We start from the raw sequence: 17,108 nt of genomic DNA, 5'->3' as shown, positions 1-17,108 counted from the left end.
GATAACTTGAGGGTTTAATGTGGTAAGTGAGGCTGTTTTTCCCCTAAATGCCTTGCACTGCTATATTTTATTCATTCTTCTTTTTTGGGGAAGGAGGGGCTGGAGTCTCGCTCTGTCTCCCAGGCTGGAGTGCAGTGGCATGATCTCGGCTCACTGCGAGCTCTGCCTCCTGGGTTCACGCCATTCTCCTGCCTCAGCCTCCCGAGTAGCTGGGACTACAGGCATGGCACCACCTACACCCGGCTAATTTTTTTTTTTTTTTGTATTTTTAGTAGAGACAGGGTTTCACCATGTTAGCCAGGATGGCCTCGATCTCCTGACCTCGTGATCCACCCGCCTTGGCCTCCCAAAGTGCTAGGATTACAGGCATGAGCCACTGTGCCCAGCCTTATTCATTCTTCTTTTTTGAATATAGTATACTTTCAGTAAGTTCAAGGTTCAAAAAGTAAAAGGGGGCATGTGTACATATATAAATAATCTCCTTTTTACTCACCCCATTCTTCTCAGAGGCAACCAAAACACTCCTTTCTCATGTATCCTTCCAGAGATATTTTATATACATGTATTTTTTCAAACAAAAATGACAATATAGTATACATCCTGTGCTTAGAGAGCTTTCCATTTAGATAATAAAACTCTTCCTTGCACTTTTTAAATTATTTCATCATGAATCCTACACACACACACTAATTTGTCTAACAAGTTCTTTTTTTTAATGGACATTTAGATTTTTCCCATCTTTTGCTATTATAGACAGTAATTCAATGAATAACTTTCTACATAATATTGAATATAATTTTTTTTCACTGATGAACAAAACTGTCTGTAGATAACTTCCTAGATGTAGGTATGTACATTCGTCAGTTTGATGGATAGTGCCAAGTTGCCCTCAATCAGGGTTGTATGCTCTTTGTTTTCACCTTGTAGCTTCCTGTAGTTGCCTCTCTTCTCTTGGTGCCAGGATGTCAGCGGTCACTTCTGTTGTCTCCGTGCTGCCTCTAGCTATCTTTTCTTCTTTATTGACTCTAAGTTCATTGCATTTTAATATGTTATGAACTTAGAAACAAATAACCAAGCTGTAGGAATTATGTCTAAAGCAAGAGTGTGTGCTTCAAAGTTATGGCCCGAGCATTGTAAATTATTCATTCATTTGTTCAACAAGTATTTATTGGATATTTATTGTGCTCACTGTTCTAGGCACTGGGGACATAGTTTCTGCCCTCATGGATGCTCTTATTCCAGTGAAACGAGAAAGACAGTAAAAAAAATACACAAATAGACTGGGCGCAGTGGCTCATGCCTGTAATCCTAGTGCTTTTGGAGGCTGAAGCAGAAGAATTTGCTTGAGACCAGGGGTTCAAGACCAGCTCGGGCAGCATAGCAAGACGCCATCTCTACAAAAAATTTAAAAATTAGCCAGGCATGGTGGCATGCACCTGTAGTCCTACCTAACTACTCCAGAGGCTGAGATGGGAGGATCCCTTGAGCCCAGAAGTTTGAAGTTACAGTGAACTTTGACCATGCCACTGCATTCCAGCCAGCCTGGGCAACAGAGCAAAACCTTGTCTCTAAAATAAAATAAAATAAATTGCACAAACAAGTAACTTTTATATAAATGAAATGTTACTGAACTTCAGTTTTATTTTAAAGTTAAAATCAAATGGGATCCTACGTGTCAGTGTCCTGCTTAATCACATTATAGGTTAGTCATCTTTTGTCGCCTACTTGCTGTAAGATGGAGAAGGGGCAGGAAAACTCTTTTATGGAGTGATAAGCTGATAGAGTATGGTAACATGATTAAAAAATAAGAATTGTGGGCCGGGCGCGGTGGCTCAAGCCTGTAAGGACTTTGGGAGGCCGAGATGGGCGGATCGCGAGGTCAGGAGATCGAGACCATCCTGGCTAACACGGTGAAACCCCGTCTCTACTAAAAAATACAAAAAACTAGCTGGGCGTGGTGGCGGGCACCTGTAGTCCCAGCTACTCGGGAGGCTGAGGCAGGAGAATGGCATGAACCCAGGAGGCGGAGCTTGCAGTGAGCTGAGATCCGGCCACTGCACTCCAGCCTGGGTGACAGAGCGAGACTCTGTCTCAAAAAAATAAATAAATAAATAAAATAAAATAAATAATAATAAGAAGAATTGTGAATGTAAACAATGCTAAAAAGCACAGAGCAGAGTATCCAGGGATCTGAGTTCTGGCTCTAATTCTACCATGACATGACCACAAATAAGTTACTTACGCTCTTTGTACTCAATTTTCTCTTCTGCTAAATACAGGCAATGGATTAGTTCAGTGTTTCTCAAAGTGTATTCCATGGAGCATCACTAGATTCTTTCGTGTTAGTAGGTGTTACACAAAAAGGAGGGCCACAGCTAGGCCAGCTTTACGGGAATTGGAAAAGGGCGCCTTCAGAACACAGCTCAGCAAACTCATAGCTTAGCAAGAGGATGCAGCGAGGTAGAGGAAGATACCCTTTCTTCTGGCTGGTGAGTGGGTCCAGGCTGGATCTTATCTCCCACACTCCCACCGCCCATGCATCCTGTGCAGCACTGAACAGCTGCCCTGTCTATAGTCAAATAGCTTTGAGAAGTGGCTGGGTTAAGCAGGTTTTCTTCGGTACGAGATGTCTCAGTTTTAATATGCAAACATGCTGTGCTTTGAATCTCCAAGGAAAGAAAGTGGTGTGTGGCATACATCTTATTGGACCTCAGAACGACTTTTTTGTGGGACTAGTGTTCCTTGGAACGCAAATTGAGGAAAATTGAGTTAGATTATCTTTACTAGTCTGTTATTCTATGAGTCCTTCTTATTCATGTTTCATTCTGATACATTTTCCTCCTTTAATAAAAATAAAGTCCTCACTACCACCACCATAATACCATGTCATCTCCAAATTGCTATCTATGGTTAAACATTCCCTTTGCCCCATTGCGTTATCACCAGGGGCTATTTTTGTGGGGGAGCATACCAGAACACTCTCCCTCAGGATTACGCAAACCTGAACAACATTCAAGAACTTTGTTTTTAAGAGGTGGCTGTCACCAACGTAACAAAAGTTGTATTGTGTTTGAATCTACACTGGTGATACTTAATAATGTTCAAGTCAAATGACATATGTGTTTACTTATAAATGTATATGTGTAAATGGTAATTATTAGTTTGTAGCTAATCATAATGTGATTTTGGCATTTTCTTCAACTCCTCCTGAATGTGAGGTAGGGCAGGAGGCCTGTTTCCTCTTGGATTCCTCTCTCTCATTTCTCTTGAATCATGTAGTCTGCAGGGTTGCGAAGAAATAATCAGTTCATAAACTGCGGCATAATCACCGTTACAGTGTTGAGTTCTTATAGCTCAAACTATTCTGTTTATAAGCTACAAAAGCTATGGAAAGAAATTCATTCATATGAATAGAATGAATATCATTAATAAATATTAGATATTATTTGGTAAAATACTAATAGGTCAATACTAATACTAATGTGAATGGAGTGGTATGGTGGAAAAGAGTGCCAGTCCAAACCATTCATTTTTTAAAATAGAGTTTTGAGCTCATTCATGTGCACCTGACTATGAGCTGAATTTTTCTTTACATCAGAATTGGCAGCAGGCTTTTTAGGTTTTTCATAGTTTGGTTGGCAAGAAGTAGGACAGTGGCTCTTAGCTCTTAGTTGGAACATAGTCAGTGTTCACATATAATTCATGTAATATTTATATTAACAAAATACTTTTTCTCACATAAACTTTATCACCTAAGAATATCTTTGGCTTTTGTTCCTGAGTAACTTTTTTTTAACATTTTCTTTTTTAATTCGAGTTGAGTTTGAGAGTGCAATCCTCATGCCAGTATAGAGGGTCATTTAGAACTTAGGAAATCAGTGGGGATACAATGCTCTATTTTGCAAAAATAGTATCCCATGCCAGATTTTGAGTTCTCTCAAAAATTCCCTCACCGATTGTTAGTGGCTGATTCTCAAAAATGAGCTCATGCGCTCAGCCTTGCTGCCAAAAATGGCTGAACGTGGTGGGGATTTGTTCACGTACTCAGGCAGCAGCGGTAGCGATGTGCACCGTATGCCTGCTGCTAGTAACAACTGGTGAAGGCAGCGCCTCCGACATGGTTGAAAAGAGCTCTGTTTTTGTTTTTTGTAATTTCAGTTTATGAATACTGATGTCAGTGGCTGCTGTTCCATTTGTCTCACTGCTTTTACTTTCTCTGTAAAAGATTTTTTTCTTCCTTTTGGGCTTAAGTACCACCTGAAGAGAGAAGCCTTTTAAGGCCTGGGAGACTGGCCAGTGCCCTCTGTCGCTCTGTTCACCTACTAAAAGGTAGCATTGTTAACCTAATTCAGCAGGGCCCTGACTCCATATAAACACTGCTCAATAGAGCCAGGAAGACTAATTGAATTGTACAATACATCATTTTTTAGCAACAGTTTCAAGTGGGTTGTACTTCATTTCCCAAAACACCATCAGTCTTTTCCTCATTTTAAGATATTTAAATATCGCAAATATTTAATCATGATAAATAAAATATTTAAACCCAATTCTTTCTTTCCCACCAAACTGTGGGCTCTTATACCTAAAGACAGGGCCATGCTTGTTTTATTCTCCACTGGATGCCTAATGCCTGCTACGGTATCTGGCATGTACCTGTGTCTATTCATATATGCCTCAAAAATAAAAGTGAGGAATAACTGTTATTTCCAATCTGGTTAGATAGTTGAAGATTTTGGCTAATTCTAGTTGCCTCTTTGTGGCCTGGATTTTCAGAGACTGTAAACTTCTCTAATTCTGTAACTCTAACTCTGCAGGATGCTATAGGATCACACAACACAACAGGTACCTCAAAAATAATTGCTTATAAGGAAAAAAATTAGATGTTTATTTTTTAAATGATGTATTTTTTTGCATTCCTATAAAGAACAAAAACTTTGATATAAGCTTTGCAATATAAGAAAATGGTCATATTGAATTCTATGTTTATGTACAAGAAATTTATAATCAACATATAATAGCCATATATTTAATTATCACATATACATACAGAGGGGTTGTTATGTTTGTTTCTGCCTGTTGTACTCTCTTCTGTCCCGCATTTGTTCAGCAAGTGAATATCTGTTTATCTTCTACACTCAGATCCAGTGCCACCTGCTTTGCCAACCCTCTCCCCACCAGGAGTGTTGATTTCTCCCTCCTCTAAGCTACCAGTGGGCCCCATCCATACCTCTTTTGTAGCAGATGACAGGCTACATGCTGCATGTTACATGCGGTTTTGTTTTAAATATTTGTCTCATACTAAACAGTGAGCCACTTGAGGGTAGGAACTGTATCCTATATATCTTTATTAATGTACTTCTAGCCTAGCATATGAAACATAGTAGATTTTTTATTTTCTTTTTAATAAGCAAAGTTTTTTATTTTAATGTTGAATTCTAACCTTGCTCCTAGAGAGATTTTAATGGGAACTTTTTAGAGAGGTTTTACTTTCCATAAATAGAAACTGAGCCAACTTTCTATGTATTTGTAGCCAATCTACATCTCACTATCAGTGATTGATATGTACAGATTCTGAAAAATTACCCTCACGTTATGCATTATTTAAGCCACTCCCTCTGTATATCTGAGACATTGTGTTTCCATGTACTATTTATTTCTACTGATGACAATGACATTATAAAATGAACTTTCATAGTCTTGTGGATCACCATGGATTACCACTCGAGGTGGATACAGAATTGGATGGATATATTGGCTGGAGTTAGCCCAAGTTCAAAGTTGTAATAAGAGCAACTCCTTTCTGGTCACTGAAGCAGGATATTTGAGCTTGTTTGCTAGTCAGTCAGATTATTCTGCAAATAATATCCTTTTATCCCTCTTGAATGTTGTAATATGTACATGATTTACTCTTTTTTGTTTGTTTGTTTTTTAGACGGAGTCTCGCTCTGTTGCCAAGGCTAGAGTGCAGTGGCATGATCTTGGCACACTGCAACCCCCGCCTTCCAAGTTCAAGCAATTCTCCCACCTCAACCTCCCAAGTAGCTGGGATTACAGCCATGTGCCACCATGCCTGGCTGATTTCTGTATTTTTAGTAGAGACGGGGTTTCACCATGTTGGCCAGGCTGGTCTCGAACTCCTGACCTCAAGTGATCTGCCTGCCTCAGCCTCCCAAAGTGCTGTGATTACAGGCATGAACCACTACACCCGGCCTTGATTTGCCTATTTTTTAAGTGGCTACTTTTTAAAAGTCTTATGGAATATTCATACATATATATGCACATATAAATTTATGTCATTTTTAAAAATCTGGATTTATATTAAGACAGTCTTCTTAATTAATTCCTTTTTTATTTTGAAATAATCGTGGATTCACAGGAAATTGCATAGACAATTCAGAGAGGTTCTGTGTACCTTTCACATAGTTTCCTCCCTTGGCTACATCTTAGGCAACTGAGGTACAATATCAAAAACAAAAACAGCAAATTGACATTGGTCTAATGGGTCAGTGTAATGGCACCATACTGTGCCCTTCTATCACATATGTAGGTTCCTATAATCACCACTGCAGTCAAGATGCAGAATTAATAAATTCCTTCCTAGCTTACAGTTGAATGTCTGGAAGAGAGAGAAGTCAAAATTTACATTTAATTCTACTACAGACTTTTTCATTTGTCTGTATTCAGAAAATAATGGTGTTCCTTTGATATATCAGCTATGGTTCCTAGTTTGAGCAAGTGTGGAGAGCCAGGTGCTTCTCCAGGACTGACTGACAACGCTTGTTTTATAGGTGTCGAAGCAGGCCAAGGAGTTTCTGGAGTACGTGTACGAGGAGCCGCTCATCGACATCCAGCAGGAGAACGCCATGCTGTACCACCACGCAGAGCCGCTGGCCGCCGTGCTGCGGCTGCGGCAGCGGCTGAAGTCGCTCCGAGCCTATTTGTTCAGCTGCCGGGCAGCGGTGGCAGAGGATCTCCGCCGCAGGTAAGAGTCATAAATCTCAGACGGCTCCCGTTTGTTTTTCTTTCCCGCCCATGGAGGGTGGTGAGATGATCTCCAAAGGGCCTTTCCAGCACAGACCGCCTCTAATTCTGTGGCTCTCCCTCCGCCTCTCCACTGCCAGCCTCTCTCTGGGCTCATCTTTTTACTTTTTTTACTCCAAGGTCCCCATTTGGTTAAGCCAAGCAAAATGAAAATAACATTCACCGTTACTGAAGGCTTTCACCCATGGATCGACTGCCCAGGACGGTGAAGGCTTCTCTTACCAATATGTTAATTTGAGATAATAATCATGGAAGTATCTATATTGGTCACTTATGTAGTATTTTATACTTTTTCCAATTTCAATTCCTGTTTCTCATCAGCAAAAAATAAGCACGTTTAAAATAGTTCATAACTAAAAAGCATTTTCAATGGGAAATAAGTAAATGGTTATTCAAATTTTATTTTATTTTATATATTTATTATTATTATTATTTTTAAAGAATATAGACAGAGACTCATTCTGTTGCCCAAGCTGGTCTTAAAATCCTGAACTCAAGCGATCCTCCTGCCTCAGCCTCCCAAAGTGTTGGGATTACAGGCGTGAGCCACTGTGTGGGCCTCAAATCTTATTTTCTGTGCAGAAACAAATACCCAAACTTGGTCAATGATGCAGGCAGTAGAGCTATAATTAAAATGCACAGGCCCAGGATTCTGCCTTTTCATCTTACCATGGGTGCAGGCTGCTTTCCCGTAACTTAGTTAGCTCATAGTTCATAGAACACCAAGTCCAAAGCAGGCTCAGATCCTTAAAGTTGAAACTAAAATGTGCCTGCTCTCATAAAATTCCTTTTTTACAGACAGATTTTATAGGCATTTAAAGTCTCACCCTTGGCGTATACAAACTAGCTTATACTTGAAATAATTGTTGATGGCGTTCATAAGTCTCTAAAAATACCTTTTAATTTTTTTGTTTTAATAGAAATGACCAGCCGCATGCATTAGTCATGTTAATGTTTTTGGAGGTAAGCCTACCTGCCTAAGAACCTTTGGAAAGTATTGAAGTGATGGAGTTTTGAGATCCAGTTAGATCCAAAGAAACTGACATAACCCCAGGCATCTAAAAAGAACTAAATGTAGATAGTGAAGGATATATAATATCTAGACTAGCTCTCATAAAATAATAATGAAAAGACAGCTGCCATAAAGCAAAATACTTCTCAGTGGTAGTCATTCTGTTACCTAGTTGTTTTTCAGAAAGCACAGAAAGTGGTCAGGATTTATTCTTATAAAGTCTAGGCATATCTTAATTTTAAAAGATCAAGGCTTTCCTTGGAAGGCAGTAGAATTATATGTCTCAAACTAATTTACCAACCAAACCAGATACAAGATTTTTAATGTTCAAAGTATGTTCTATTATTTTCAGTACCTTTTGGCTTTGCTCAGAGCTTATTTTTCTTGTGCCTGTATTTCTAGACAATATTAAAATCTGTACATGGGAATCATGTTAGATACCTTTGTGGTATAATGTTTTGCTCTGCTTAAAATATGCCAAATCAAGGCACACATTTAGAAATTAAATAGAAGGTCCTCTCCTCATTTGGATGACTAAGAATCTCTACTCAATTCCAGCAGTCTGGTGGTTTACCACCATGTACTGTGCCTTATGGCCAGACCACCAGGAAAAAGATGAGAGTTCTAGAAACAAGGCACTCCCAAAGCTATGAGAATGAAGACAGCATTTTTCCCCTTCATTCTCCCTTTTCCCTATATTTTTCTTTCCTGGACTTGTTCATAACCATTATATAATGCAATGCCTGGCACAAGGTAGGTGTTCAGTAAGTACTGAATGGCTAGATGGAGGGAGGGATGGATGTATATTAAGCGTCACTTTAGACCACTGAGTAATGGCTAGTAGCCCAATTTTGGGGAGGGAATCATCTTCAGGGTCTTCTTTTTCTTACCTTCTTATTTTTCACTTAGCATAATGTCTGACCCACCCAAAACACTGAAAAATAGTTGTTGAGTGAATAAGCAAATGAATGAAGGAGCCATCAAATCAGTCCAAAAAATTTTAGGTGGTTCTGTTTCTGAGATAACTCTCAAATCTTTCCTCTCCTGTTTACTTCTAATACACTACCCTGGTTGAGAATCTCAAGGCTATTGCAGTGTCCTTCTAACTAGCCTAACATTTCTTCCCTCTTCAATCCAACCTTTGCGTTAGATAAATTATTTAAAATAGAAGTATAGAATTCAAGATCTGCCTAAGTCTAACCCAGTATATTGTTCTACTCTCAAATACCCTGCCCTTCCGGCAAAAATTATTACTTTGCTCTCAAGGCATTCCCTTGTAGGAATTAAATGAGTCCACACAACTGAAGTGCTTAAAACAGTGCTTGGACATAGTAAGCACACAGTAAATACTATTATTGCTATTAATATCACTTTCTTATCCTAGACTGTTCTTATATTTGACTTTTAAAATATCTGATAAAATATTGCACTTAAAAGCCACCCCCTGTTATTCTTTCTACTAGAATTAATCCTCTTTTCCTGCTGCTATGTCAAGAAAGGAGTGAGCAAGGGAGAGTCGGATGGAACGCTAGCTGGGCCCAGGCCTGTAGTTTCTGCTTATACAGTGCATGCTTCTCCATGTGACCGCTTTCATAAAATGGGTGGAGGTGTCTCCCTACGAGCCAGCAATGAGACATTGATTCCTATGGAAACTGAGGAAGCACTGCTTTATTTTCAATTTTGTTATTTTGGATTTCCTATGCTTCCATGTTGTTAAAATATTATTTAGGGTTACCATTTCTCTCAAACCTGAGGCAGAGAAAAGTGTGCTGGTAACAAGTAGTACTTTTACAGTTTTTGAGGGAGGAGGTAAGTTGAGGGGGCTGGTCTTGAATTTTTTTAAATCTTTTTTATTAAAAAATTTAAAATATAATTTTTAAAAATTGTTTTTCTAGCCACTAAACAACCGGGGATGATTTATTTTGAAATATGACTATTTAGTGAAATAACCTCCAAGAGTTTTGCTGGGGTGTCCATACTTCCTGCAGCCAGGCCACACTTTTTTTCTTTGAGACGGAGTTTCACTCTTGTCACCCAGGCTGGAGTGCAGTGGTGCAATCTTGGCTCACTGCAACCTCCACCTCCCAGGTTCCAGCAATTCTCCTGCCTCAGCCGCCTGGGTAGCTGAGATTACAGGCATGTGCCACCACGGCTGGCTAATTTTTTTATTTTTAGTAGAGACGGGGTTTCACCACGTTGGCCAGGCTGGTCTTGAATTCCCGACCTCAGGTGATCTGCCCACCTCAGCCTCCCAAAGTGCTGGGATTATAGGTGTCAGCCACCACACTCGGCCAGCCACTCTTCTTTTTTTTTTTTTTTTTTTTTTGAGACAGAGTCTCACTCTGTTGCCCAGGCTGGAGTGCAGTGGCATGATCTTGGCTCACTGCAACTTCTGCCTCCTGGGTTCAAGCGATTCTCCTGCCTCAGCCTCCTGAGTAGCTGGGACTACAGGCACCCGCCACCACACCTGGCTAATTTTTGTATTTTTAGTAGAGATGGGGTTTCACCATGTTGCCCAGGCTGAATACGACTTCTTAAAAACAAAGTTAGTCACCAATACCTTTATATGTAATGAGTTTATCCAAAATCAATATCTAAGGCTCCCTTTGTTTTACCTGAGGATACAACATCTAAAGTGGGGGAGTTTAAACACTGAGGTGAACTTGCTGGACTTAACTAATCTTATATATCCCTGATAGAAATTAAAAGAGGGAGGAGTTGATGGGGAACAAAAAAAAGCAAGAGAATCTAGTTCTTATCTAGTCGTAAAAGGCATTCTCTTCCTGCCTGGTTTTTACCTCAATATGAGAGTGGCCATTAATCTCCAGCAAGTAGGCCCAACATGCCGAAGACCTGTCAGCACCATATAAACAGAATAAAGCAAACTGTTAATATTGCTGTCGTGAGAAAACTGAAAACAGACTGATTAATTGTATTGGCGCTCGACCGCCAGGGAGCCAGCTTTGGCCGTCGCCTTATTAGGGAAGTCACAGTTTGCTTTTAGGCCTTTCATTATGATGGCTGTCCGGTTTTCATCCTCACTGTTTTTGTTATTGTTGTTAAATGAACGCCTTGTTCTTGAACCCATGCTGCACATTTTGACTGGCAGGGGTGATTAGTTTAGAAAAAGTCAGTGTCCTCCCCGAAGCTTAAAATGTTTACAGTGCTGACAATTCACTGTTTCTGAGGACTCCCAGATGGCGGCCCTGCTGAATTAGTTCAAGGTCTAGTTAACTTTTCATGAGAAGAATTATTTACAGTGTCCACACATGAAGGTGCATGAAGAACTCTGTGGAAAATCTGGGCATACATGGCAATGTCAGGACACATCCGGATCGGCAGCTGTTAGGGAAATGTCTGGGAGGGACGTTAAGAACTGCTAGGAAGAGCCTCAGCTCTGGCTGAACACGGGAACGGCAGGATATGTCACACACAGGAGCAGTAGAATGTGTCGCCTCAAGGCCAGATTTGGCCAGCAGACATGTTTTGTTTGGCCTTACGGGGATGGCCCTACAAAGTTTTGAAATTGTGAAATAGTTGCCAACTTTAAAAAATCAGGCGTTTTCGGCCGGGCGTGGTGGCTCAAGCCTGTAATCCCAGCACTTTGGGAGGCCGAGGCGGGCGGATCACAAGGTCAGGAGATCGAGACCACTGTGAAACCCCGTCTCTACTAAAAATACAAAAAAAAAATTAGCCGGGCGCGGTGGCGGGCGCCTGTAGTCCCAGCTACTCAGGAGGCTGAGGCAGGAGAATGGCGGGAACCCGGGAGGCGGAGCTTGCAGTGAGCCGAGATCGCGCCACTGCACTCCAGCCTGGGCAACAGCGTGAGACTCCGTCTCAAAAAAAAAAAAAAATCAGGCGTTTTCATGCACACACAAAGTAAAGCTTTCTGGTTTCTCTTGGGAAATGAGTTCTGATTACACAGAGCTTCCCTCATTCTGCGTAGCAGAGATCAGCTTTAGACACTTGACTCTCCGCTTTGCCGTAACTTCTTCTGCTCTAGTTTGTCTCCCCAAACCCAGTGCCACTTGGCATATAACACATTGCTGCCCTGTTTTTCTCATCTCCAGCCCATTTAATTCATTTATCATGGTTCCCCCGGCCTAGGCATTTAAGGTTTTAACTCCAAGGCCATGTAATTAAATATTAAGAATAGAGTTTGCAGATGTCTCAGATACTAGATCCATAACTCAGTCAGGAAGTCCATCTCAAAGGATGCCGAACGTCTAGATGTGGTTCTGTCAAAAGACAGACATGAAGAGGCTTGTAGAACTAGAAGAAATAACACCAGGTCGACTTCAAAGTTCCTCAGAAGATGGGTTGGGGTGTTCTAAGGCTTGGGCTAGGCCGTTACAACGCGCCCCTCCGGCAGTTGCAGTCCAGTGATTTGAGGGAAGGACCATTACCTGGAGCAGCAGCCTCACCACAGAGCTAAAGATTAGAGCTGGGTTACCAAGCCCAGGTGGGGCAAACTGAGAAAAAAGAAACAAGTGAGGACACAAATGGAGGTGGTTTATTAAAAACCCTGAGTTAAGTTGGACTGCCTGAGCTCAGAGCGTATTTCTGTCTCTGATAGCTTTCAGAGCCAGTTTTCTCACCTGGAGACAATACCACCTCATAAGGAAAGTGCGAGAATTCAGGGAGTTAATGCCCAGAACAGAGCAAGCTCTCAGGACATATTAGCTGCTATAACTCTTATTTTAAGCAGATCATAATTCAGGAGGAGCCAGGAGGTGAACAGGGGAGAAGAGGCAAAAGGAAGATGAGCCTGGAGGCCTCCAAGAGCCTGGGATTCAGGGAATTGCCATGCCTTTCTGTGCAGAGCACACAGCATCAGTAGAAGTTATGAGATGCAGACTCTGGCCCATCAGTAGTGATCCACCTGGATCCTTTAGGGACCATGCCCCTTAATCCTCCCTCCCTGCTTCTAGCATATTTAATTAATGTCATACTCTGAGTTTTTTTTACCTGCCCTCTCACTAAAAAAAAAAAAACCTCTCCCCTGTTCGTACTACCACCTAAGATCCCATCTTAAGCACTCAGAACTGTCTCCATTTCCCTTTTGCCCTACTCACTTCTGACGTGGCCCCTTGCAGGCTGACTGTGGATTGCACTCTTCTCTGACACCTTGACTTCCTGAGGCCCTTGTTTCTTTGGCTTCCTGGGCATTGTTGGTCACCATTTCTCCTAGACCTCCTTCTCCCTGTCCTTCTCTGCACTCTGTCCTGTCCGGGTCTCCCCCTTCTCCTTGCCCTCACTGCCTCCACATCCTCCTCCAGCTCCCTAATACTAAGAATACCCAGCACCTCGGCTGCCCTTCTGCATAATCCTCCAGCCTTGACAGCAGCCAGTGTGGCAACTTTATGTGAACTGGCAGAAGGTGCCCCTTTCTCAGGGCACTTGGTTTTTTGTTGTTGTTTTTTTGTTTGTTCGTTTGTTTGTTTTGTTTTTGAGACGGAGTCTCTCTCTGTCACCCAGGCTGGAGTGCAGTGATATGATCTCAGCTCACTGCAACCTCCACCCCCCAGGTTCAAGCGATTCTCCTGCCTCAGCCTCCTGAGTAGCTGGGATTACAGGCATGCGCCACCACACCTGGCTAATTTTTGTATTTTTAGTAGAGACAGGGTTTCACCATGTTGGCCAGGCTGGACTCAAACTCCTGACCTCAAGTGATCCACCTGCCTCGGCGTCCCCAAGTGTTGGGATTACAGGCATGACCTGCTACACCGGGCCTTATCAGGGCACTTTGTTGTCATCTGCAGGAACAGAGTCATGGTCCCTCTGTAAATCGACACTGACTATAAGGTGACAACGTTTGGCCCAGCACTCTTCCTTGAGGAGATCACTCACTAGTTTGTTATGTCCAACTGCCTACTGGACATCCCCACTTCAAATTGAAATTATCTTTTCCCTGAAAAATATATCCATGTGGGCCAGGCGCAGCAGCTCACACTTGTAATCCCAGCACTTTGGGAGGCCGAGGTGGGTGGATCACCTGAGGCCAGGAGTTCAAGACCAGCCTGGCCAACATGGTGAAACTTGTCTCTACTAAAAATACAAAAATTAGCAGGGCGTGGTGGCAGGCACCCGTAATCCCAGCTACTCGGGAGGCTGAGGCGGGAGAATCGCTCGAACCTGGGAGGTGGAGGTTGCAGTGAGCCGAGATTGCACCACTGCACTCCAGCCTGGGAGACAGAGCAAGACTCGACCTCAAAATATATATATGTGTGTGTGTGTGTGTGTGTGTGTGTGTGTGTGTGTGTGTATCCATGTGGTCAGGTGTGTTCAGTTAATCATGGCATTATTGCCTTATTTTCCCCTAGTTTGAACCTTGACATAGTTCAAAAGTTTTGCTTTAAGGTTCTCTAAGAGCCAGTCAAATTCTTCCCTTATTTTTCATTCCCATTGCCATCCCCCTTGTCTCTACTCTCATCACCTTATTTCAGTGATTTTCTTTTCTTTTGTGTGTGTGTGTGTGTGTGTGTGTGTGTGTGTGTGTGTGAGAGACGGAGTTTGACTCTTGTCGTCCAGGCTGGAGTGCAGTGGTGCCATCTCGGCTCACCACAACCTCCACCTCCTGGGTTCAAGCAATTCTCCTGCCTCAGCCTCCCAAGTAACTGGGATTACAGGCATGTGCCACCACACCCAGCTAATTTTGTATTTTTTTGTAGAGATGGGGTTTCTCCATGTTGGTCAGGCTGGTCTCGAACTCCCAACCTCAGGTGATCCTCCCACCTCCGCCCCCTAAAGTACTGGGATTACAGGCATGAGCCACCGTGCCCAGCTATTTTAATAATTTTCTTTTTTTTAATTTTAATAATTTTCTAACTGGGGATCCTACCTCCCCATGGCACCCCTCCTCAGTCCCTCTAACATATGTGCTACTGTAAAATGGTCTTATTAGACAGTGAGTAGTTCAGCTACCTACAGGATAAAGCAACACTCTTGGATGGGTTTTCAAGGTTCTCTGTCATCTGACCCTGACCTACATGCACAACTTTAACATCCACATGGTTCCTATGTGGATCACACCACGAGCCAGAATCTTCCACTGTGTTCCTGATGGACCACAGCCACCCCAGCCCAGCCAAAGTGACATACTCATTTCCTTGACACCAGCTGCCTCCCAGTCCTCTCAACTCGACTTGACTTGGCTTCTCTTACTTTAAAGCCAACTCAAGTGCTGCCTCTTCCCACCTGTCTTCAGTAGCTGATCCCTTCTCTGGTCTCTTCCAGCAGTGATCATCTGGACCACACATTTGGCACTTAAGGGCTTGGATGGTTTTCATCTCCTTATGTATATATCCTCTCTTGCTGGCTAGATCAGAAGGCCCTTAAAGGCCACGATTGTCCTCGAAACCTAAAATAGAAGACCACACATGCTAGCGGTGCAATAAAAGCTTGTTAATAATCGTAATTATGTGTAGAATAGTTTACTGTATATAAAGATAATTATGATTTCATTAGTCACAAAGTACTTTCCCTTAAATATATTATTTGTTCTTTACAGCAGCCCTTTTAGATAGGTGGGGCAGATGGTATTTAGAAAGAAGAGAAAGCGTCACTAAGCATCAGGGAAATGCAAATCAAAACCACAAGGAGATACCATCTCACCCCAGTTAGAATGGCTATTATCAAAAAGACAGAAAATAACAACCACCAGCAAGGATGTGGAGAAAAGAGAACTCTTATAAACTGTTGGTGTGAATGTAAATTAGTACAGACTCTATGGAAAACAGCATGGAGCTTCCTCAAAAAACTAGAAATAGAGCTACCATATGATCCAGCAATCCTACTATTGGGTGTATAGCCAAAAAAAAAAAAAGGAAATCATTATGTCAAATGGATATCTGCATCCTCCTATTTGTGGGGATCCCACTATTCACTGTGGAAGTGTCCATCAAATGGACAAAGAAAATGTGGTAAATATACACAATGAAGTACCATTCAGCCATAAAAAAGAGTGCAATCCTGTCATTCACAGCAATATGGATGAGCCTAGACAATGTTAAGTGAAATAAGCCAAGCACAGAGACAAATACTCCATGTTCTCACTCATATGCAGGAACTCAAAAAGTGGATCACATAGAAGTAGAGAGTAGAACAGTGGTCACTAAAGGTGGGGAAGGGTAGAGGGATGAGAGGGTTAGGGAGAGGTTGGTTAACAAATACAAATTACAGTTAGAGAAATAGGTTCTGGCATTCTATAGCACTGTAGGGTGAATATAGTTAACAATAATTTGTTGTATATTTTCAAATAGCTAGAAGAGTACATTTGAATGTTCCTGCCATAAAGAAATGATAAACGTTTGAGATGATAGATGTGCTAATTACCCTGATTTATTATACATTGTATAATGTATTGAAATAGTATATTGTACCCTATCAATACATATAGTCATATGTCAATTTAAAATATTTAATAATAATTTTTTAAAAAGAAGAGAGGCCGGGTGCGATGGCTCACACCTGTAATCCCAGCACTTTGGGAGGCTGAGGCAGGCAGATTGCGAGGTCAAGAGATTGAGACCGTCCTGGTCAACATGGTGAAACCCCATCTCTACTAAAAATACAAAAATTAGCTGGGTGTGGTGGCACACACCTGTAATCCCAGGTACTCAGGAGGCTGAAGCAGGAGAATCACTTGAACCCAGGAGGCGGAGGTTGCAGTGCGCCGAGATAGCGCCACTGTACTCCAGCCTGGCAACAGAGTGAGACAACATCAAAAAAAGTAGGAAAGAAAGAAGGGATGGAGGGAGGGAGGGAGGGAAGGAATGGAACTATGACTCTAAGATGCTACACTCTGAGAGTGTAAAGGAAGGCAGGGAGGTGACAGACAGTGGTGTCCCTTGAACAGGGAGGCGGATAGCTGAGACAGCCACTCCTGTGCTCGTTGGCAAGCTTGATCAGCCATGGAGAAACAGGCATGACAATTGGGTTAGTGCCAGCAAATGCATTTACTCCAGGTCAGCATTTGCCAGACCTTCCTACGTCCCATACCTGTAAACTTAAAACAAAAATGCGAAGATAACTATAGGATTGCCGTATAAATATC

The 17,108-nt window shown here is 42.0% G+C and overlaps 1 protein-coding gene and 1 long non-coding RNA gene across 6 annotated transcripts in view; one reads left to right on the top strand and one right to left on the bottom strand.

Moving 5' to 3' along the window:
- Positions 1–17,108, top strand: part of PLEKHM3 (pleckstrin homology domain containing M3) — a 209,909-nt gene that overhangs the window by 92,525 nt on the left and 100,276 nt on the right. For all 4 annotated transcript variants that reach the window (XM_015110812.3, XM_077957431.1, XM_015110815.3 and 1 more), the window contains one exon: positions 6,789–6,982. In XM_015110812.3, coding sequence (XP_014966298.1) covers positions 6,789–6,982 — 194 coding nt within the window. The remainder of the gene's footprint in view (positions 1–6,788; positions 6,983–17,108) is intronic.
- The window catches only part of LOC144333464 (uncharacterized), a 64,905-nt gene continuing 60,185 nt past the window's right edge, over positions 12,389–17,108 (bottom strand). For both annotated transcript variants that reach the window (XR_013402131.1, XR_013402132.1), the window contains exons 2-3: positions 15,251–15,413; positions 12,389–12,525 (exon numbers count right to left, since the gene is read on the bottom strand). This is a non-coding gene — a long non-coding RNA (uncharacterized LOC144333464). The remainder of the gene's footprint in view (positions 12,526–15,250; positions 15,414–17,108) is intronic.

The sequence above is a fragment of the Macaca mulatta genome, chromosome 12, assembly GCF_049350105.2.
Source record: "Macaca mulatta isolate MMU2019108-1 chromosome 12, T2T-MMU8v2.0, whole genome shotgun sequence".
Taxonomy (NCBI): domain Eukaryota; kingdom Metazoa; phylum Chordata; class Mammalia; order Primates; family Cercopithecidae; genus Macaca; species Macaca mulatta.
Note: the sequence above shows the minus strand (reverse complement) of the source record. Positions and strands in the feature narration are given on the sequence as shown.